Source organism: Carassius auratus, unplaced genomic scaffold (genome assembly GCF_003368295.1).
Source record: "Carassius auratus strain Wakin unplaced genomic scaffold, ASM336829v1 scaf_tig00214752, whole genome shotgun sequence".
Classification (NCBI taxonomy): domain Eukaryota; kingdom Metazoa; phylum Chordata; class Actinopteri; order Cypriniformes; family Cyprinidae; genus Carassius; species Carassius auratus.
The window spans coordinates 156,873-181,334 of NW_020527792.1; the positions used below are offsets into that span (position 1 = coordinate 156,873).

Below are 24,462 nucleotides of genomic sequence, written 5' to 3' on the forward strand. Positions count from 1 at the left end.
CCGGGTAATAGGCAAGGCAATGCGGAGTAACGAGACACAAAACCTGCTGATAATGGTAATGACCTGCTGACTGTACATTACTATGTGCATAACAGATCACATCATATCAAATGGCAGAGCAAAACAGACTGCTGTGTAAGAAATAAGAGAATGTTGGAGCTGTGGCTTAGAGGCATTGTGGTTATCATGTGGGAGATACAGTACAACCCTTCTTTTCCCCATCATTTCCTGTCCTGTCTCTAGAGGAAGAGAAATCATCTCATACCCGCTCCAGGGCAAACGTTCGCACTGTGTACTCCGCCAGCGTTTCAGTCTTCAGCAGCGTGATCTTAATGTCTCCGTACATCTCTGACTCATCTGGCCAATACTTACAGCATTTCACCTGAAAGACAAACCAAAATAAACAAACTCAGGATAGAAAGCATCAGAAGTCCACAGCAGCATGACACTAGCGCTGGGTAATAAGTGCTACAGCATATTTAAAATAATTTTGCTGGGAATATAAAATTAAACATCATGAATATTGAGAAGTTTTCAATGCACAATTTTATGTTTCCTATAAAGCATGTCATTACAATAGTTTCATGGTTCTTTCTTGTATGTGTATGAAAATGTTTTACCAATGTTTTAGCAGGTTCTCTGATCAAAACTTCAGTAGCAAAAAATGGTTGATTGATTTTCCTGTAAAACTGTCTGTACATGAGCTGATTAAAAACTTGGCCAAAAAATGTACCTTTTGTACATTTTTCATATGTTAAAATGTTTAAAATAATGGAGAATACTGGTGCTATCAAAGAAAAAATATTAAATATAATTATTTGAATAAATGTAATGAAATGTTTGCCTTGATTATTTGTTTCTTAAGACATTTCAAAGCAAATACATAAATAGAAATGTATATTTCCAAAAATTTGGGGAGAAAAACAACAACAACAATATATATTCATTTGATATTCTATACTTATTTTTCATTTTAAACCTTCTGGTCTGTGAGTTAAAGCTTTACAGCAATCAAATTATTGAAGTGAAAGAACTCCCTCCTTGTTTACTGTAAACCGGGTTTATTTCTACACGCCTATTACAGTTACAAAAACTGTTAGATTTGCTGTCAGACCTAAGCCATCATCCATTTGTCCCTGCTGTTCACAGCTTTTATCATAAAAAGGTAGCATATTTTTCATAACAGAGCCCCAGTTTCATAAGAGGGCAGGGGCGGGGGTGTTAAGAGGACTGTTGGCAGCAGACGCCGTCTCCAAACTGATGCGGGTGTGGAGAGGAAAATGAAAGAGGAAATTATGTCGGAGGAAGAAATAGAGGTGGTTTAAAAATGCTGGAACAAGTGGGCCACAAAACAAGGGAGCAGAATGCATTACATGAGTGTGGGAATTATGATAATTCAAATCTTACTGTGTTGAGAGCAATGCAGATGTATTTATGTAATTTATTATTGTTATTTACATGATACTCCATGGTACTTTTTGTGCATATAGTAATCGCATATAAAAACATAATTTTCCAAAACTACGGAAGATGAATGGAAAATTATATAAATGTACATATTTCCAAGCACAAGTAAGTGTAACCGACCCACAAATGCACAAACATTTAGAGGCGATGAATGAATGAAATAGGCTGATTTGAATGGTGAGAGTCTTTAGTTTATGGGTTTAGTTTGCAGATGAGGAAGGATCTAGAACATACCCTGCCCACCTCCACTAGCTTGGTGATCATGACGATACTAAAGCAGTTCTCTTGCCAAACCATCCTCCAAAAATCATACACCGTCTCCTGCTTGGGCCCTGCAAACAAACAGACAAACACACACACACATATATATATAGATATAGATATACGCACACACACACACACATTGAATGAATGGCAGCCAGTGCTCCAGACAGTGGGTTTTAATTGACCAAGTGTCATAAGGCAGTTCAGTAATCCAGAGCCTCACACAGAATAATTCAATAGCACACATGTCTGGTGAATGGAACAGTTTTTAACCTCAGCAGGTTGTGGCTCTATGATAGAAAAAGCTAATTTCTCCCATCAAATGAGTCTGCCTAGAAAATCAATTAGGGAGAAATACAGACAAACCACGAACATGTAATGATTTATTTATGGGAGATCTGAAATGATGAGAGAAGAGGGTGACCTTGTTTTAGTAGAGCTGAGAAAGGGGTAGAGGGCGGTTCATGTCTGATGTGTCTCTCAAATGCAAACACACTTTCTGTTGTCATGGTGGAGACATTCCTATGACTTCTATTGTTTGGAAACTGAGGTATAGAAATCTTTTTGCATGCTGAGATTTTAAGAAATACATCATATAGTGTGTTCATGAAGCCGATTTCCTAGTAAGGACAGTTGGCTGGCACCCAAATGTAGGTGATTGAGGTTTATGATCTCTGATCTCACCGTTTTACGGTCTTCGACCACACAGACTGTGCATCATTCAATTTATAAGACAACTACTTACAAGATAAATAAACAAATGACCATAAAATATGGTGCCAGATTTACTAAACAGAGCAAATTAACGTGAGAGTGCAATCCCATAAAAGTGTCAATGGGAGAGGAAATGTTTGCAGCTGATCTAATGACAATGCACACACAGTCCAAAGCAATCTACCAAGTGGAGCACAAATTAGCTTCGGCTAGCAAACATGTAGAACTTTAGACTTGCTTTTTTGAGACATTAAATAATGGTGTAAATAAAGTTTTTGGGGCATTAAATAATGGTGCAAATAAAGTAAATTGACTACCACAAACCTCAGTAAACCACCTTGAATGATTCATTTAACTCCTACAATTGCAAATGCAATAAAGTCGGCTGTAAAAATAACTGTCCAGGCTTTTTAAAAGCTAATTTTACACTGCATGTCTTTTTTTTTTTATGCCAAAAGAGGGTTTGCAAGCTGTTAGTAAATCAATCCTATTAAATTTTTCAATTCAAGGATGTCCCTGAATATTCTCACACTGAGAGACACACAATCTGTCTGAGATGAGCCAAGGTCCTGCAGTCTTTGTGCTGGTGGTTTTTGATCTCAGGTAAGAAGACAGCAGGTGGTAATCCTGACTCTGCTGCATCATTTCTATTTGCACTCCTCTGTAATTTCCGGGATCAGAACTCATTAGACTCCATCTGAAGGATCTCTGTGTTCTGAAGCTTTCAATCTAACACACACAAACCAAAAGGCTCAGACTGAAGAGAGGAAAGTCTTGGACACTGCCAGACTGAAGCATATAAACACACACACACATCCATCCATCCACAAGTCCTGTCCAGACAAAGATACTCACCCTGAGTGGCAATGAAGTGGTTGGATCGATGATAACCCTAAAAAGAAAGAGAGAGAGGTGAAATGCTGTGTAAGCCATTTGTGTCCCATAAACATCACTTACGTGTATCTGCTCTTAATACTCTTCAGAGATCCAAGGTCTTTAGTCATATCAACTTGGTTGGTAAATTAAGTTGGTCTGTGAGTGGAACCGTTTGATAATCTGTGGGTCACTGAGATAAAATAAGGGTCATGTGATCTCATCATGCTGACCTCAACGAGAAGATCTGCTCTATTTAATATATATATGTGTGTGTGTGTGTGTGTGTGAGAGAGAGTGTAATGTGGATGTTCATGATTTTAAATTAGGGCCATCAATTGTTCAGAATATTTCATCAATATTAATCAAATTTTTGTTGTAGATAATACGTTTAATGGGGGGAAAAATATGTTAACAGTATTAAACAGTAGCTAGATTTAGGACATTTAATTAATTTCATATGTTAGCACCTATAAGCTACAGTCAAGCTACCGCATTTTTAAAAAAATGAAATATTGATCAAATTATATGATAAACATTTTTAAGAGGCTCTAAATTAAGATGACGCCAACTCTTGCGTCAACGGCAACTCTAAATAAATTAACAAAAAAAAAAAGCAAATGTAAACAAAACCTTACATGAAACCACTAAAATGAGCCATTTAAACTGATTCACTAAAATGAATCTGACCTCCCAACACTACTTGAGAAATCGTAAAGAGAGTATTTAAAAACACACTCTCTTTACAATTACAAACTAAAAAGTAAGGCCATTTGTATTTTGAAAACTAAAGGCAAACTGAAAAATGTAGTCAAATCAGTAGTACAGCTAGTAATGTTTGTTAATAAGTCTGAGGCACAAAAACAAATAAACAAACAAAAAGGCACCCTGCTACGAAAGTAATACTCATTTGCCCAGACATAAAACTCATCATGGAGGACATGAGCTCCCTACAAAATTGCTCCATCAGCTCATGTTTGCAATGAACAGGGAGAAGGAAACTCTAGGAATATCTCAAAACATGCAATTTATTCATCAAAGCTAAGCCTTTTCAAAGAACTACCTGGGGATGCTCCCAAAAACTGGATCTGTTTTCATTAAACAGACAATAGAGACATGTTCTTTATTGTTGCTGAGCATTTGCTGCTCCATTTAGAACACTGCAGACGCCCATTACACTTTTGATTGGGCCATGCTATTTCCTGCACACTGTACAAACAAACATAGAAACATATACACTGTAGATGGAAAAAGAAATTGTGGGGGATGTTTGTTCCACACAAAGGATTCATCAGTCTATGGGAAATTGGAGAACACAGGGGTAACGGGGGAAAATGCTGGGAAGATAACTGGTCCAAAAGAGCTTTGTCCTGATGATTCAAGTAGTAGCATGATTTACTATTACTTATACCAAGGGTTTTCAAACATTTTTAATGCCAGTGACCCTCAAAATATGATGAACCCCTTTTTCACTGACTCCCTTACTAAAATATAGAGGCAGCTATATATTTTCATGTATAAAGATTAAATTATACTGTGATAAAAAACTATATAATAAGACAACACTATATTATAAGATGATTCTGTTTTTTTCCTGCCGTGGAGTAACAAATAACAAATAATTGCTAACTTTTATATCACAATTTCGCTGATTAAGCAAATTTGTATCTCACAATTATGAGGTTTTGAGACAAATATTCACAATTACCTTTTTTTTTAACTTATATAACTATATAAAAGGTATGTTTTTATCCCATGATGAGAAACTTACTATATAGATCTCCAAATCTGGCTTTTATTAGTAAGGCAGCCATGGTCAAAGAGCAAAGAGCTGCTGAAGAAAGCTTCGATGGGGGAACACATCTGGTTTTAAAACATCGGGCACTTTTCAACTGGTCAGGATGGGAGACTGACCTTTTACCTGAACACCAGCTTGGACAGGATATGAGACAAGAAAGACTAATCAAAGAACAAACCGATATGACATCATTTCGAAACAAAATCAGGCCGAAGCGAAGTTTGTTTCAGCAGTTCGAAAGAGATCACCAAAGTGAACTTTCTGGGAGTTCGTTCTGGCTCCTAAACACCTTTGAGCTTCCATTGATCCGTGGCAGTTACGCAATCGGTGGGTGTGTTCTGAAACTCCACCTTCTTTGACGTGCAATTTCTTTTTTTTCCACCATTCCACAGAGGTCAGGTGGCAGGAGAACATCTCCAAGTCACTAGCAACATAAATGCCAATATATATTTTTTCCACATCATGCTAAAGTTTTCAGACTATGAGCCATTCACACTTAAAGGACTGATTATGGAAATGGAAAGGTTCTTTTGAATTGCAAACTTGACTCTGAACTGCTGCTAATCAATATTCTTTGGTCTATAATCTGACCAATGGTACCCGTCTCACACCTTCATACATCATCATTGCATCGTTGCATCGCTGTTGTGTTTAGGGCTACACGCGAGAGTGTCATGAGTTATGTTTACATTAATCTACACCCCGCTTCCAGCAGTGCGGGGATGTCGGAATGTTCAGAAACAGTACACCGTCGCTCAGCCTTTTCGATCTCTTTTTGGCCCCCAAACGAAGAACGAAAACAAACTAAATTTAAAGTATATCGGGGCCTTTAGGCTAGTTTCACCAACTATCCTACCACAAAAACTAACCTCCTGACCGTTGACCCCTTTCTCCTCCTGAATTTTAGAAAAAGACTGGGAATGAAAAGGTGAAGAGAAGATTTTTTTTTACCTGAAACTGTGAAAACTACATACCGGTAAGAAATAAGAAACCAAACAGATGGAAGCTGAAATATTTATGCATCCACATTTAGGGAAGAATATAAAGAAGATCTGTGTGACAGAGTCACTTTTCTTCATGTTTAAGTAATCCAAACAGAGGAATGCCACGACACAAAAAGGAGAAGAAAAGAGAGCTATGGGGTGGGGAGATGCAGAGAGAAAGAAAGGAAAGAGCAGTGAAGTACTTACTTCCCTGTTTATCCGAATCTACAGGGTCCAAGAGTCGAAGAGGTGGGGATGGGGGATAGAAAAAGACAAGACAGACTCTAGTTAATGAGAGGCTGAAGAGAGTAAGAGGATTAACAGATCACAGACAGAAAGAGAGAGAATTAGAAGAAGAAAGAAAGAGAAAGACTTGTGTTAGCTAGTTAAGCTCTACGCCAGGGGACAAACACTTAAAATGGAGGCATATATTTTGGAAGTGCAGGTGGGCAAATCTTTGCACACTAAATATAAGGTGTGAAGCGTGTAATTTTTGTGTCTTTAGCATCATCAAACAGAAAACATAATTTCTTTCAAAAAGGTTTCCGAGACACTCCTTCCTTCTGTCATTGGTTGGACAAACGGATAGCCCCGCCCCCTAACAAACTCCATTGAGTTGGTGTTGCTACGTGGGGCTGGTTCAAACAACAGAAAGTGCCTTTAAACTACTCAGGGAAATCAACAAACACATGGCTTACAGGCTAGGGAAGTATTTTAACATTGAAAAAATGACACCCTTCTATTTTAAATTACTACATTTATTCATGTGTAAGCTACCATAGTTTCTTGCAAGTTCCTTTATTGGGCTGATTCAAGAGCTATTCTAAAGGAAAGGACAGCAATGAAGAGGAGTTAACACATTAAACAACAGTTCCACTCACTTTAATATGTTTCCTAATAGCCTCTACTTACTGCCAAGTTTACCAGAAACAGTACAAAGAAGCATCTTGACTGTTTTTTGCTTTTCCACTATATACTGTATATAACCTCTTTTTAAATTGGCCTATGCTCTGTTTTGCTCCTGTATATTGGTTCATACTAAAATTTCAAGGTATTTGAAGATAATTTGATATTGTGGCCAATCATGACATGTAGAGGAAAAAATAAAAAGACAAAATACTAGTGTTATGGATTTATTGCATTTTGGATTAAATACATCTTTGAAAATAAAAACCTGGATTTGAATTTTCTATGTTATTATAACCTAAATATGCTATATGACAGTTTGAAACAGAAAATAGCGGTTTTCATCTTGCCACTTTCTTGGTGAAGAAAACACTTTTTTACTCCAGATTAATCAAAATAGATCTCTTGCGTTTTGGAACCAAGCTCTTCATATGCCTTTCTCTTCCTGTTTATTTGAAATCACTCGATGCTTCACACGCTTAGAGCCGTCCATTCAAAATTAACCACATAATTCAGAAAATCACTTGCTGTGTCCAAGGCCCAAAATAGTCAAGATGAAGAAATTGCAAGATTTTAGAGTGTGCATCTAGTTTTAAAGTCTCTTTTTATGAATAGTTTATGCAAAAATGAGAATTCTGACATTTTCTAATAATCATTTTGAAAATTCAACTATGTATTTTTCACCAAAGAGAGCCATACAGGTTTGGAATGACATGGGGAGGAAATTATGACAAAGTTTGCCAGTCTTCTCTAATCGGGTGCTCACTGAGTAAGCTGTGAATAGTAGGTTTAAAGAGGGCTGACCATCTTTGCCCACCTGCCTCTTTATTAAAGGGGAAATCAGACACAAAAGGACCCAAACACACTTTGCCACACATGTCAGTAAGCTACGCTTCACATCTGACCATGCTCTAAAATCCTTTGGGAGGTCAGATCCGCCAGCACAGGAATAACAACCTACCAAGTTTCACCCACCACAAAAAGGACAGCTAGTGGTCAGAAAAGTTTTCTATCAAAACGGAAATGATGATATGCCATATACAGTATAGCAAGGCTAAAGGACAGTGTCCATAAATATCAAATAAACTCCAAGGGAGCCACATAATAACAGAAACAGTGTGAATGTTTGTGAGTCTGGCTGAAGACAGCATGTGACGGCTGACTTACATCGATGTAATTGGCGTTGATATAGTCGGAGTTGGGATCACCGAGCAGCGGGTGCAACTTCACCCTGTGACGGTCATCTGAAACACCAAAACACATACAGTACATTACAGTAACATTACTTTTGTGCAATAAAAAAGTATTTTTCTATACATCTTTCTATATTTCTTATTATAGGGAATGCCTTATCTTCCACACTAATGTTGTTACTTGATTTCTGGGTGCTAAAACAGCAGAATCAGTTCAGTGGGTGAAAATAAACAATGCTATCAGCTGGTGTCATTTATTGTTAATGAATTTTCCCATTTACTTTCAGGCACATGAAAGATTTAAATTATCAGACATTATGAAACTGAATTAAGTTTAAATAATCTATGTAACTGAGAATCAAGTCTAAATCATGATATTCTTTATGATCTTGATATGCATGCAAATACTGAAAAAATAAACTCACAATCCATCAAAGTGTCGTGCCTTCCCTTAGTTTTATCCTTCTTCTTATTGACATCCCAGCCATCAAAGAAGCTCTACAAATATATGATTGAATGTAGAGAGAGGGAAAGGAAGAGAGAGAACAGCATTTTTATAATGATATATATTTTTTTAATTATGATATCCTTAAACTTTGTCTGAAATGCATTTCATTAAAAAAACAATTCTGACATAAATAGCATTTAGACCAGAGGTTCTGGATTACTTTGGACCCCAAAGAAATGTATTTTTATGATATTAATTAGACAACATTTAATACAATTCCACTTTCCTTTCCAACACAAATTTTATGTGAATACATTATTTAATATCTGCAGCTGCATATATTACTCAAAACTGCTGAAATTATTAAATTACACAGCGGACACCGGGTAAAGGAAAACAGAATATTCAATATCACAGGAACAGCATCAGGTAAACCAAAAAAAAATTCTAACTGAACTGATTTGCATCTTCATCTTGTTTTAAATTCTCCCAATCCCTGACTAGCAAATCTAGCATTCACTAAAATATAAATGTGAACATAGGCAAAAAAAATCAACATTAAACTAGGTCTTCAAACTGTAAGAATTTAGACTGCCAATTCAAGTGAATATATATACACACACACACACACACACACAAACATGAAAGATGCCACTTGATTTATTTTAAGGAAAACAAAAAACATAAAATCATTCATATATTCTAAAGAATATATATTAGATATGTATATGTCATTTAAGATAATTAATACAGAAGGCAAAAAACACATCAAAACCCCCTATTTTTGCTTATAGGACAGACACCGACTCCTTCTTTTTTTCCACTATATCTAAACTAAAGATTCTGCCAATAAGAACTGATCAATGGACTGTACTTGGGGTCCGTTTGTATGCTTCTTTTCCGCTTATGAAGCACTAAGACACTGACCTCAAACACACACATACACACACAGTGACACCATGTCCAGGAAAGTGCGTATTGATTTTTCAGTTGAATCTGTTTCACACTTGGGGGGAGAGTTTAATGAGTCCACAAGCTGCGCTCAAGAGAGGCAGGCTAGTGGCAGAGGTCTGATTATGTGGAGGGATGTTTTGTCTCGTAGCTCTGTGGACAACAACAGACAGAGGAGAGTCAACAGTCCACATGAGTGCAGCGCCGAGAGGAGATGCTCAAGCCGCATTCTGAGGAGAGAAAATTAGCCATGGAGGAAGAGAGGGAGGGACAGAGGGAGGAAAAGAGATTGCAGTGTAGCTCACTCTTTGTGCAGTAATGCTGAAGGGCTGTATGACCTCTACTTTCATCTCAATAACGGCTCCTCTTTAGTCCATGGGGGAGTGATGCGAACCTGTCCGTGAAGAACAGCTCAAACTAACTGCTCTCAGAGTCACAACTGTGATACACAGTGTACAATATATCAAGGTTCACTGCAAACTGCTCATTTATAACATATACTTCATCACTTTACATTATTGTTATTGTTAACTAAAACTAAAAGTGTTTTCATTTCCGGTAATTGAAATAAAGCTTAAATAAAATAAAATATTAGTTAAAAAAAAAAAAAAAAATCTGGTAAAAGGACACTAAAAATACTAAAACTTTTTTTAAATAATAAAAATAAACCTTCATATTGAAGTATTTCTAAAGTAAAATATAAAAATAAAAAATGAAAAGAACACAAAAAATTACTAAACTTAAAATGAAAACTTAAAACTTATAATACAAGCTAATTCTAAATATTAATAAGTAATAATATTACTATATAACTAATACTAAACACTGCCTAGTCAAGGACTCTGATTATAAGATAAATCTCAAATTGAGCTTAATTAGATTTTTTTTTTTTCAGTACCATCACCAAAATTGCTGTAACTGTAAGAGTAATCTGATCTGAATACTCTTAGTGTGTTTAGAACTATTGTGGAAAAAACAACAACCTTGACAGTAATTGCTATAAGTTATTATTTTTCTTTTCTACTCATATTTATTTATTTATTGTGTATTTTAGATGCCATCTGGATCTGGTTACTAACTTTCATGGCCTGATCTCTCATGTAAAATAGATTTAAATTTCACTTGCAACAACATGCTTAAAGACAAGTTAACTTATAATAATTAAATCCAACATAATAAACAGTAGAAGCATTACCGAAGTGATATCATATTGAAAATTTTGCCTAAGCACAGCACCATGCTAGAACACTCAATTAAAACCGTTTTGAGATAGTGGACGTTTTTAACTAGATCGTTGTTCATTTTGCACACAAAACTTCAAATCACTTTCTTGATCTAACAAGCTATAATCTCCCAATGTTTGTAAGATAAGTGACATAATATCTTGGAAATTGATAAAAAGTTGAAATGTGGACCAGACCTTATTTCAAATATCTATGCAAAACCAGGTTGAGTTCAAGTTGGTAGATAATTCCAAAAACCATCTTGCAGCTTTACTTCAGCGGCTCATGACAACAGTGTGAGGATGTCATATTGTTAAGAAACGATAAGAAGTTTGGAATGTGTGTCTGTGCATAAACATGCATCTTTGCATTAATGTGTTTGTGTATTGGGGATTGGATGCAGAGGTCTGTTTTGACAAGGCTTGCAGATGGTGAGTTCTGGAGGCTGGAGATCTCCAAGCCAGACATCTGTTCACACTGACAGGTCCCTCCACTAATGCAATGGCAGCTCCCAGATAGACCACACTGTAAGAAGCACTAAACCCGAAGCATATTCTGACTTCCTTAAATAAATCAGAAAATCTGCTTGAGATTTATATTATTATGACTGAAACCACTTGCTCGAGTGTTTTTTAAAGAAAAAAATAAAATGCAAATCCAGGTGTGACAAACTGCTATTTAAGCTTCTTTTTTTTCTATTTAAAAAACAAGTGCAATTACTTCAATAACTCAGTATTGTAACTCAATGACTGTAAAGCCAACTCAGTCAGTAACTTTCCATGTCTGTAAATAAAATAAAACTAAAACCTACCTCGTACTCCTGTTTAAAGCCGTAACCTTCTGCGGTCTTCATCTGGTTGATGTGTTGCAGGAGGTCAGCCACACGCACTGCTGGGTGAAGCTGACCCGTGTGATAGGGTGATCCTTTACGGCCACACTGGCGTCTAGGTGATCCGCCTAACAGACTGCTGGACTCATTCATAGAGCTCCGTGGATCACCTTGGTAAAAATGAACAAGCACAAATCAAATGTTTGCATGGATATAAGGATATAAAAGTATAGGAAACAGCTATTCCTGAGGCAGCTTCATAACCAATAAACATGTTCTAAAAATAACAAAACTCCAAACAAGTATAAGGGGGTTAAATTTGAGAATGATCATCCCCTTGTGGCACTTCATCTTCTGTGGTTATAATTGGTATTCATAAATATGATCAGGGAGCAATTATGAATTCATGATATGTGTATTCAAATAAATTAACCGTCTGCTAGTCATTTCTCAATGGGAATAGGAAAGAAGAAACCCAGACAGTATATTCCACGCAGTAGACTCTTAAAATGTTGCAAGACAGCTCTGAGACGTGCCATTAAAACTTCATTTTGATCAAGAGATCTCTCTCTTTGAGACATCAACTATTCAGTGCCTGCAGAGTTAGATACCTTTGAAACGGATATTATTAGCATCTTTCAACTTTTATTTTGTATTTTCTTTTTTGCATGCTCTAATTTCTTCGCGACCATGATGCCTTAAAGGATGAGCTTCTGGTGCAGATCTGAGTTCATTTGCATCTCATAAAGTGGTTATGTTTTTCGAATGTGTGTTCATAAATGCATTTTTAAGTATTCTATTCACTAGTATACACACATTTTACATGGGTTTATATTTATATTGGGATTTATAGGCTAATGTCAGAGTTGAAGGAGTATGAGAAAGTACTACATCAGCAGCACTACATCTTATATTTAGAGCTGTGAAAGAGTGATTACAGAAGGACTGTGGCTTTGATGAAGCTTTCATACTGACTACAAATGAGGACAAATTAATAGGGGGTGACCGAGTGAGTCCCTAAGCTTCACTTTAACTGTGTGCGCAACAAAGTCTTTATCCATTCATTTGTACTCGTTGCCGTTAGCATCTAATACTCTCACTTTTAGCACCTCTGAGTGTTAGGAAACAAATGAAAGAATTCTTAATCAATATTGGTTTGTATCTCTTTTCGGCCTTTTCTATTCAGTTTTAAATTAGAAAATGAATTAAGCTTGAGTTCAAGGGGTGTGTACGCTGGTGTTGTGTCACGTCTTACTGCGAGTGCTGCATGTATGGGTGTCCATAAATGACAAGGCCATCCTCTCGTCCTCCTGCAGAGTGCTCTGGTCAGTGAAACTGCGCTCCATGGAGCCCATCATATTACTCTTCTCCTGCCTGTACGTAATGGGGGTCTTATTCATGTTCACCGGCTTCCTACTGAGGAGACAGAGAGAAACAGGCGAGGAGAGGAGAAGGGGAGGTAGAGAAATGGAACGTGAAGGAAACGAGAGAGAGATGAGGTGAGTTAGGGGAGTTGGTTGAGAGAGAAAGAGAAGATCATCACTCCGCTGCCGCCCCCTCTCTAATAAGCGCACGAAAAAGCCATGAGAAATGATGATGCGCAATGGTGAAGAAGCCACTTACGGATAATAAGAGTATGAGTAGTAATCCCTTCTGGAGAGAGAGAGAAAAGAGAACAAGAAGAAGAAAGGGACGTGAGATGCAAGCACTGGTAGAGCTCTGATTAGAGTGAAAAATGGCAAGCCGTCAGCAGCTTGCATTTGCCACGCAAGTAATGGGACGCATGCAGAAATGCACAAAGCCTCAGCCAGAGCGGGAAATGGCGGCCTAATAAAATACTTCATCGTGTTGCTTTTAACGATTTAAACAAAGTGGCCTGCTGAGAGGGACTTTCATATTCGCTCTCCGCAGTCGTGCCTTCACTGCAATTCAGCAGCACAATCTAACCCAATATCTGCTAAACTGTCCAATGACACGCTTGGAGAACACTTCCATCTGCATTTGTATTACAAACTTCAACTCAATTTTGAGGTGCATTTGGATAAAATGGCTTACATTTTCTGTTTTACACAAAGGCCTGCTATATTTTTTTCCATTTCAGAGGGAAGGACTCCCATCGCTAGCTAAAGTAGGCATGTTCCTATGACACTTATCTCTGGCTAAATGGCTTTTTTTTTTTTTTGTAGACAGAAAATGAAAGAGAGAGGCGAAAAAGGTATGTGCTGATAACTAAAATGCTCAAATGCAAACAAATTGGCCATAGTATTTCAGCTAGAAAAACAGAACCAGAACAAAGTAGCCAAAGGTGGTCAAGCTGGCTTGCTTTTGGTAACTGGTTACAAGATGGATCCCCTCCAGCGTAACCTGGTTTAGTCAATCAGATCCAACCAGGTTGATCAAGAAAGTTCACCAGGTCCTCCACTAAAACTAGCTTTGGATGTGTGATGTATTGGTATCGCAATTTTGTGGTGGAGATTTTCAAAATTTTTTTAGACAAAACAGTAAAGTAAATTTTAAATTTCATGAATTTTCGAATTTCGAAATAAAGCAATGTGTCATATTGGCCATCATTTTAATATCTGTGTATCCCCAAAACCAGCTACCATCAGACAAGCAGACAAAAGTCTAAAACGGTAGCCTTGAGGAATCATAATGCATGCATGAGAGGAATTCATATTCAGCTCAACAGATGGTGAATGATCTGTTGTTGAAGATGAATCTATGAGATGACCATTGCGTAGACTCATCTTCAGCGATTGGAGCCGTTTGAGAAACGAGAGGCTTGTGTCTCTCATTTGTCATTGGATCTGATGACCTTTTGAGAACCGTGGGCTAATTATCTCTGAAAGCATAATTTTTCCATCCCAATTATTTGCTCATTTCTGGTTCATGGCGGCAGGGCCTAATTAAGTGAGTAATTGAATTGCATTTCTCTTTAATTAAATATTTCACACAGATAATCTCAGAAGATGAAAACCCCTGCCGATGCATGTGAGAATGCAGAGAACACCTGGGTGCATTTTGACTGAGCCGAAGAAGTCATAAACCACAATGGGTTTAAGTTAGTCATAGTTGAACACACAACAGCCCAGTCTCTCAGGAACAGATTAATTCTCATTTAAAAACCACTTCTACAATAATTTTGAAGCAGTTCTTTGTTTTGAAGCACATTCAGTGGCTCCAAAAAGTTTTCGGACACTTAAGTCACACGTTAAAATGCACAAATGTCACTGCACCTAATAAAATATAATAGATTAAAATATAATATAAAAATATAAATTATAATTATTATACTATACTAACAGGTGTGACATAAATGTCTAAATACATTTGCTTCACATTTATGCTTTAAAGCAAAGCATGCTTTGGCTTTCATATTTGTATTCTTACCAGAGGAACTCACCCTTTTTTAATGACTATGATAATGGCCCCCAGTAGCAATATAAGGACCACCAGCCCACCAGCGCACACTCCTAGTATGAGCCCCATCTCCTCGGAGCGCTGCGTGACCTCGAGAGCTCGCTGATGGTCTTTACAGGCGGCTGAAGAACACACAAACATACAAAACATTTGAGAACACCAGCAATTATATATAAACCTATCAACCAACATTAATTAACATATTAACCAGCAAACAATACACAAACACACAAATCCAAAGTACTTAGGAGAGGAAAAAGATTCAAATGAAGCCTGATGGAAAAGAAGAGTATCTGGCAACCCTGAAGGCTCCTTCAACTGCTCATCATAAGCTGTTTCTCTACTGTACCAAACAGATTGCATGCCTTCTTTGTGGAGCGAGTACCTACTGCACCCGGTCAGCTATTTATCCACGGCACCTGTCTCCACTGTCAGTGTGTGGGCAGGGGTCATTTCACAATCTGAGGCTCCTGGTTATAGTATGACTCTCTGTCACACCACAAAATGAGTCTGTGTGATCCGAGAGAGAGAGAGTAAAGAGAAAGTGTGCATATCCAGTGGAGCCTGAGGCAAACTGCCCTAACCTGGACATAGCAGCTGAGCTATTTATACTCTTTCATACCCATGCTTGTACTTTTTTTTTTTTAAAGAGTATGTGTGAAAATCAATGAAATTCTGCTCTTTTCATCAAAACATTGGTGAAAAGGCTGCACCTCTTGGCTTAATGCTTGGAAGGCTAGTCTTCAATGATTAAAATGATAAAATAATGATTAAAAAATAAAAATATTAAACCCTGAATTGTTCTTTTAATTGCCATTAAAGTAAAATACATGAACATAATCATAGGAACCTGAAAGAAAACGCTAATATTATAAGAAAATTTCAGACGGCACTTTTGTATCTGAACTATTGATTGATGGATGGATGGATAGATGGATGGATGTATAGATATAATGTTTTATGCTAACATACTTTATATTAAAACTGTAGGAGAAATTATGGAAGACACATTAAGATGCAAAGTATAATTTACAAACAAGTGGTCCATGAGACATACAATCCAGCAGACATTTTCTATGAGGCAGACATTCAGCTGTTACACTATTCAATGATCTGGCAAAGGCAAGCAGGTGTGTTGTCACTCACTGAAAAAAAAAATGTTTCATTCTTCCAATTAAAAAAATGAGGGGTAATGATTGACATCTATATTTTTTAACTTGAGCCAATGAAACTTTCAGTGAGTGACATGGCTCCAGGAAACCAGCAAATGGCTATTTAAACTAATAACGGGTTACCTGTCAAAGATGCCATGTCTGCTAAGTCAAATCCACAATAGGAGTCCAACATCTTGTTGAAGAGGCACTAGAGTAATCTTGTTCTACATAGTGTTAGCGCTTCCTTAAGGTCTCAGTGGCCTAAAAGTAACGGGGCTCTATGAAAAAAAAAGAGTGTGAGCTAAGGCCTAAGGAAAAAGATCTGCTTTAGGGCTCCATGCAAGGCCAAGGCTAAAAATAAGTCATAAGCATGTGGAGGGATGTGGGGCAGCAAGAAAAAGAATTTGCATGGTGCTCTCTGCTCCCTCAACAGCCAAAGGCAGTTTCAAAACTTCCCAGTCTTTGTGACAACGGCTCACTCAGAATGGTGAAGAAAATTATGTGAAAACTGAAGAGCTTTGCTTTTTGAATTTTTCCATTGACTGTAGTTATAGTATGGCATCAGATGCATATAATTATATAAAATGAAAATTACAATGCGAGTAGTGCAATTTTAGACCAGTCCTTCCCTTCCAATCCAAAGCAACTTTGTATGTGACAGACTTTAGATATCTGAAAACAACAGAGACTATACGTTCACAACCCCCATGGAGATCCCACATTACACTAGACTTGAGAAGTTTTGAAAAAAGCGCAGCTATGAATTATCTTAGAAGAAACCATCTCCTTTCATATCTCCTTGCATCTAAGACACCAATACAGTCTGCATCAGGCTGATAACAATATTAAATAAACATAATTCTTTAGATGTCAACAGTGTATAGATCTGATCTAGATTTATTACATCTACAATTAAATGCTCAATAAAAACCTAATTTCCAAAAATGGAGAAAGGAATTTATTTTTTGAAAAAAGCAGAAATCAAAAGCATTAAGTGAATTTCATCTTGCTACATAATTTTTTATTTTGTAAATTTTTTAAAAGGCCTGCCAATGGAAAAATGGAAAACACAAAATACATTGCTTCTCATGTTAAATTATCTTGTTTTGAGGATGCTCCGATATTTTTTTACTGTTAAACAAAACAAAGACTGATGTATGATATTGTGTCAACATAATAGCTCTTCCGTAACATGCCAGTTACATTTTCCAAACATAAGATATGGAAGTTCATGCATAATTTTCACAATAACAGCTACATCACGAGTTCTTAATGAGGTATTCATTGCATGAAATATAGATGGGGAAACATCCATTAAAGTTGGATGCAAACCTGATCAGGTTTTTATCGTTGTGCTGAGCATCCTTTCAGAATATCAATTAAGCCCAACACAGGCATGAAATTTGTTTCAAGATTAATGTGAGCACCTGCTGAGAACACCAAAAGTGGAAATTAGCACTTGGAGTAACAGCGAAAGTCTATTGTTCTGTGAAGATTGCCAAGGGACTGTTAATTAAACTGTCACTTGTGCAATGAAATGGGAATCATGGCAGCTTAGTTTTGTAAGACTATGTAATTCGGTTGCATTCAGAGCAAATCAGGGTTTCACAGTTTGCTTCTGGACCTTGAATGTTGATACATAGGACAATTACATGGCCAATCAAAATCAACAACCTCCATTATGGATTTTCTTGACAAGCTAGATTCCAATTTATTATATAGACCCTTAATGAGGGATCCTAATACAAGAAATAAATGTAGTGAAATAGTTTCCACTCCTTCTGTTTGCTAATTATTTTTAATCATTTTTTTCCTGTTGAGGAAGTCGAGAGAGCTCCATTCTGTTCATCAATATGTTGGCGTGTGAGCCAGCATCCGAAATGTGTGCCTTTCTGTGCCCACTGAGCAGATGGGATGACAAAACTGGCCTAAATGTCCACTGCGCCTCTTGGCTTAATGCTTGGAAGGCTAGTCGTCACCCTCATTACTCAGTTTTAAAAAATGCCAGTTCGATTTAACTTGGAGGCTGTGCTAACTAGTGGCAAACGGCGTAGACTACAATACCATCCTTCCCACACTGATCCCTGATGGTGTTTGATAGAAGGCAGTGTCTTTCTTTCTTGACAGGAATCTATGCCTCTCGAACCTTTTCATATTTCTCTGAGGGACCTGACAGGTGGTAGCATGTATTGACAAGCACAGGTGACTCGATCAGTGTTGTTTGATGTGAAGGTCTTTCTCCTGACTGGACAGGGACCCGAAAATTGATCTCCCTCTCCGCCTGCGTGCTGCTGCGTGTCTGCGCCGAGACTGCCTACCCCAGACAAATCTGCTTTGATATAGTCCACTCCCCCACCGCAAGCAACCAAAACAAACATGATGAAAGAGTGACCTGTTCTCCGTTAGTGCCCTTGTCTCCAGAAGAGAAAAAGGGAGGAGAAGGGTAAGGGGGGTGTACAAGGGGGAGAAAAATCTGTGTGTGTCTAGACACAAACTTTCACTGTAAACCAATACACATCCCAAAGCACAATTTACTTTTACGTAACAACCTGAAAGATGGTGAGATAAACAAACAAAAAGTCTTCACCAATCCATCAAATCTTAACTAACCTCCAGAAGCTTTTATAGCAGACTGTAGAATAAACTAATGGGAGAAAACTTTCAGATGGCATGCATCTCATATCTGCGTCTTAATAAGCTGCCGAAATCACACATGAAACCTGAAACACTTTATAGACACACTTACGTAAAGCTCAGAGTGGCTCTATTGCATTGTATGAAATTATAGACTAACTGTCCAACCCAATTTCCGTTCACACACCACGGGTTTCCTGAAAATGAATGAGCTCTGAAAATGTAACAGTGTGAGTTTGGTTAGTCCTGCTAATGAATAAACACATTCTAATGTAAACAGTCAGGTGATTAGCCTTGTTATTTTAAAGCAGGGCTTCATAGTTCCTACAGCTGCTCCAATAGTTCTATCAATAAAGGCAACAGACTCGTTTAACTTCACAGCAGGACTACAGCTGCCTTGTTTAACATTATAATTTCTACAGTGCAAGTGGTCTATCTCCATCCCTTTTGATGTTTCTGATGCTAAAATCGACACTGACGCACCATCCGCCTGCAGCAAACTGTTAGTTTCTGTGGGATCTCGAGCTAGAATGCATTTCGGAGTTGTGGCCCTCAGGCATGTACATTGTGAATAAGTCAATAGCAAATAAGCTGAAAAACCTACACTTGTGCAGTCAGAATACCAACATTCATCCAATCCACTGCCATTTTTATGTTTTACTGTTTGTGGCCACTCTATCATAATTTAACTTGTTTACAACTCTTTACATTCACTTCATTTTAATGTGGTTATATCAGAATTAAGAGAAAATTAGCATAAATCTGTTGCAACTGTTTTTTTGTTTTTACTGTTTTCCATCTTTCACTGACCTCTAGAATGCAGTCTGAATGTAACCCCATTGTCAAAAAAGACAAAAATGCATATTTTAAAATCCCACTCATAATTACTCATAATCATAATTACCAAATGTATTGTCTATTTTTAACATAAAATATAGTTTCATGGCTGGCAAGAAACGTTATAGTCTGTACATTTTCTAACTTTATGCAAATCCTCAGTATGCTGATTTGGACCTTGCAAAGGTCAATTCACCTCGGCTCTGTCTTTCAAAAAGCATTTTCACGCAAAACTGCATAGTGCTTTCTACAAAGAACATTCTGTAGCATCAGCATTGAATAACTCACCTTTACGGGCAATGCGGATGCAGTTTATCCTTGTTTCCTGTGAGAAAAGAGAACAGAGATGCAGTGTCACGCTGTGTGAAACAGTCAAACGGCAGAAATAAGGCTGTCTGATACCTGATGAGAAGTCAAATGGGCTCACACTGACTTTTGCTGATTCAACAACAGCATGAATGCCAGTAAAAGAGTAAAAATACATTTACAAACAGCACCATGTCTCACTCACCTACCGAACTTGTATGTGTGTGTGTACTTTTCCCATGTGGCGATAACATACAGGTTTTTAATGTACAGAAAATGGCAGCGGAGGACAAGAGAGGCAGGGGGGGATGACTTTCAACCAGGAGAGAATTATAAAAAGAAATTAATTTGTTGGAAATCATAGTTGATGTCATACTGGTGTTATGAAAACGACCTCTGTCAAATAGCGCTAATGAGATCCAAGCCCATAATCCAATTCCGGCCTGCCACCTCAACAAGAAGATGCATTATCAAATTAAGATTTACAGATGCTAATTCAGGGATTATGGAGCAATTATGCAAATCTTCCCATCCGGAAAAGGAGTGAGAGGCCTCTGCTTAAACTGTGGCTGGACTTTTTTTTATTATTGAAAATCCATTCCAAATGGCCTTGGCTCCTAAAGCCTGTCATAACCCTAAATCATTTCGAAAAGAGAGGGCGATGGGAAGAGGAAAAATGTAGAGACTGACTCACATTGATGTTTCAGGAAAGGGAAGAGGGACACACATGGATATTTTAGCCCCCCTAAAACATCCACGCTTAAAAATGTAATGTAGGCCAATCCAGGCTTTATAAGAAACTCATCTTTATCTGCTCCAGCACCTATCATTGAGATGCAAGTGTGCCACTGCTCCCAATACACACTATCCCATGAGAGCATATCACAGGGATAAAACAAACTCTGCCTGTTTTCTCCAAGCACAGAGCCGGTCCTAGATGTCACACCATAAGTCATCGTAGCTCACCATGCGTGTAAGAAAAGACTGACCCCGAATGACAGGCGAGAGACAGCCGGTGGGCTTTGATCAGACAGACGCAGACACAAAGCTTTAAGCTTCCCTGCTCTATTTAATCAAATTTATGGCAACGGTCATGGCAGGAACTGCAAAAGGGGATCTGTCAGCGAACTTAAGCTAAGTAAATGAATTATGAGCACTATAAATATAACAGGCCTAGGGAGGCATGGTAAAGGAACTTATTAGGAAGGTCCTACTTGGTTCAGAGAACAAGGAGGCATGCAAAAAAGAAAGAAAGAGGGGAAAAGCAGGAACATAAGAATTAATGTTATTTTTCCTTCGGAAATAAAGACTCCCAAATCAATTTTGCTACTTTAATGTGAAACAAATAAATCTAGGTAAAAAATTTAGAAACGTCATGTCAGTATAAGTTCTAGTGCCTTTATGATGAAAAAAACAACAACACCAAAACAAACGATGAATTACAGCATAAGTAAAAAATAAAATAAAAAAATACTGTTTTAAATTAATGATAAATACCACTGAAAGTAGGAACAACAACCAAAAAAATTGATTTATTAATAATTGATTAATCTGTTTATTAATAAATGAAAGAAATTCATATGTATTCACATACAGATAGATATAATAAATTATATATGTATTATAACATTTACATTTCTTTTTGATTTCTCTTAATTTCAGCTCAATACATTTTGGTAAGAATTATCAGTTCATGATAAAACCAGTTAGAGAGAGAAAGTCACTTTGAAAGTGTCTGGTCAGTCCTATAGGGTTCAGTGTCAAAAAGAATCTCAGAGCCAAGTTTTTCTGCATGTATGAGTGAAAGAGAGCATCTGACAGCTACAGTCTTTTTATTATGCCTCTAATGACTGTTAAGAGGAGGACATCAAAGTAAACAAAGAGCAGAGAAGAGAAAGGAAGTGTCTGTAAACAGCCGAGAATCAAAAGACCTTTTAAGAGCATCTTTATATATTTATCACTGAAAGTAATCAAACAAAGCCCTGACAGCATTCACAGCTCTCTAATGGCTAATTGTCAGAATAATGGCCAAAAATGCAGCAGAGGACTTTCTTGTGCTGCTGCCAAAAGCTTTGAAAACCATTTACAGCCATAAAGTTGGCCATTAGACAAAGCAAAGTGTATTAGCTTTGTTTATATGCAGTCAAGATAAAACATCTAACAGAACTGTTTAAGCACTCGGTAACAGGGGAGTGCTAAATGCTGGCTCAGTCTCCTGAGCTACGCTCTCTTTAGCTTAGACTGTCAGCCGTTACGGCAGTTATTGCAGCATAAAATAGAGCTGAATAAAAATGAATATTTAGCTAAAGGTCGGTCAAGTAAATCAGCAGTGCCCAAAGGAGACTGAGCTGTGCGATCAGTTTCCAAGACGTAAGATTTCGAGTAGAGAGAAACCCGAGGGGGAGGTGGAGTCATCATGGCTTGGCTGACAGGTGCATTTCAGTCTGTAAAGCGTGAGAAGCCCTACAGGGTTCGGTGGGGAGGGAGTTTGTGTCTGTACTATAGGTCAACAGAGGCATTTCCCTTAAAGGCCGCCAAAAAACCTAACTGTGTAATAGTGTAGGTAAAGTCAGTCCAAGTTTTGTGCCTTTGAATTGCTGTTCAGAAGAGTGGAAAGAGCCAAGCTTTATGCCAGCGAGATGTATTCCTTGTTGTTTATCCTGGACGGGGAGCACAGGGGCTGTTTTCCCAATCTGAACAAGACCTGGACACCCAAAGCTTGGTGTGTGCTATTATTAATTTCATACTGGGACTGTGACACACACTATCTTATAGGTTTCAACAGTAGGAGAAGGGGAGAAAAACATCATCCAATAAGAACAAGCAAAGATATCATGTACATCCAGTTAATTTGAGATACTAGTTGCAGGTGATTCTCACTATTTATTCTAGGTCCCTGGTTTTGCTCTTTATCTCCCTCTGTGCAGACTGCAAACAATCAATAGTAGTGTGTAAAATTACATTATTCATTCATTTATCTGACGCTTTTATCCAAAGCGACTTACATTTGCTATATATGTCAGAGGTCGCACACCTCTGGAGCAACTAGGGGATAAGTGTCTTGCTCAGGGACACACTGGTGTCTCACAGTGGATTCGAACCCATGTCTCTCACACCAAAGGCATGTGTCTTATCCACTGCGCCATCAACACCCAAAATACAGTTTCAATACAGTGTCTAAAATCAGTCGAATTTCCATTACCAAGTTTTCCTTTATGCTTATGATGCAGAAAACCCACACAAGGGTGTCTCAGTAAGTTCCTTAAATTACTAGTAAGTGACCTGCCCCAAGAGCTGGCCATTTATTGGGCTGTCCCACTGAAATGCTCCTAAAATTACTGCTCACAATACTGATAATAATGCTAATAATAAGCAATTAAAGCAATTAAAATTGTTTAATTTAAAAATACTATTTTTTTATATAATATTTTTATTCATGAATGAATGCATATTGTATCTTTAATATCTAAATTCCATTATGTACATTATTTATTTTGCTTAATTAAAATATTATAAATTATTACCTCTGTACATGATGCTGTTTACGAATACAATTTGTGGTTTAATAAGAAACCTTGTAATCATATCACAAATAACTGAGTAACCAGTGTTCCTTTTTTTGATGAAAAAGGCTTAGTACCTGAATTCGTATTGAAGCCCAATGTATACTGAACTCACAGGCTGTGCATACCGTTCTAATGACGAAATGTATGCATTCACTTAACGTACATGTAACAACTGAAGCATACTGAGAGTGGAGTGAGACACAGAGCTAGTTTCTGACACTTACGCCTCTAAAGTTGCTCATGGCCTGGAAGAAGATGAGGTAGTTCTTCCTGGGGTCCAGAGGGCTGTTCCAGTAGCCGTTGTAGGTGTGGTTGTCTCCCACAGTAAAAGGAGTAGCCTCAGGCAGGCTGCTGGGGGGAAGTTCGGCTGTATAATAGTGTGGAGCTCCACGGGCCTGAGCCTCACCGTGAGATGTGGGAATGGGAAAGCAGTCCTGAACACCCAGTTCTCTTTTCACCTTCCTACCAGCTTCCTCCTCCACGACCACTTGATACGTACTGTGGATACATTCACAAATTGATGTATTTAATAAAAAATGTAATAGTAATAAAGTATTGTTAAAGGAATATTCCAGGTCTATTACAAGACAAGCTCAAATCAACAGCAAAAATCGAGATGCATCTCCTTTACGGAAAAAAAAAATCTGTTACAGTTTACGATACAAATACAGATACATTAAAGTACAACATACAAAATATTGAAATACGATTTTTATTTTAGTAGCATTGAGATACTTTTGTAGTTTCAGTTAATATTTCGAGTTTTTGTATTTCTGTTTTGAGTGTACTTTTAGTTCATATTATAAGAGAAAAGTTGAAACTCGCTGAAATAAAAGTTTCATTGTAATAGAGTTTAATAGTTTTTTTTTTAAGTGCCTCTATAATGCCATTTCTAA

At 37.5% G+C, this 24,462-nt stretch overlaps 1 protein-coding gene across 12 annotated transcripts in view; it reads right to left on the reverse strand.

Moving 5' to 3' along the window:
• The window catches only part of LOC113092915 (receptor-type tyrosine-protein phosphatase U), a 117,954-nt gene that overhangs the window by 15,016 nt on the left and 78,476 nt on the right, over positions 1-24,462 (reverse strand). For 2 of the 12 annotated variants that reach the window (XM_026258684.1, XM_026258689.1), the window contains exons 11-22: positions 23,791-24,064; positions 19,983-20,019; positions 15,053-15,191; positions 13,273-13,302; positions 12,905-13,065; positions 11,632-11,819; positions 8,624-8,696; positions 8,173-8,249; positions 6,307-6,324; positions 3,301-3,337; positions 1,702-1,799; positions 266-382 (exon numbers count right to left, since the gene is read on the reverse strand). In XM_026258684.1, coding sequence (XP_026114469.1) covers positions 266-382; positions 1,702-1,799; positions 3,301-3,337; positions 6,307-6,324; positions 8,173-8,249; positions 8,624-8,696; positions 11,632-11,819; positions 12,905-13,065; positions 13,273-13,302; positions 15,053-15,191; positions 19,983-20,019; positions 23,791-24,064 — 1,249 coding nt within the window. The remainder of the gene's footprint in view (positions 1-265; positions 383-1,701; positions 1,800-3,300; positions 3,338-6,306; positions 6,325-8,172; positions 8,250-8,623; positions 8,697-11,631; positions 11,820-12,904; positions 13,066-13,272; positions 13,303-15,052; positions 15,192-19,982; positions 20,020-23,790; positions 24,065-24,462) is intronic. The other 10 variants (XM_026258694.1, XM_026258693.1, XM_026258688.1 and 7 more) reach the window with 9 other exon arrangements.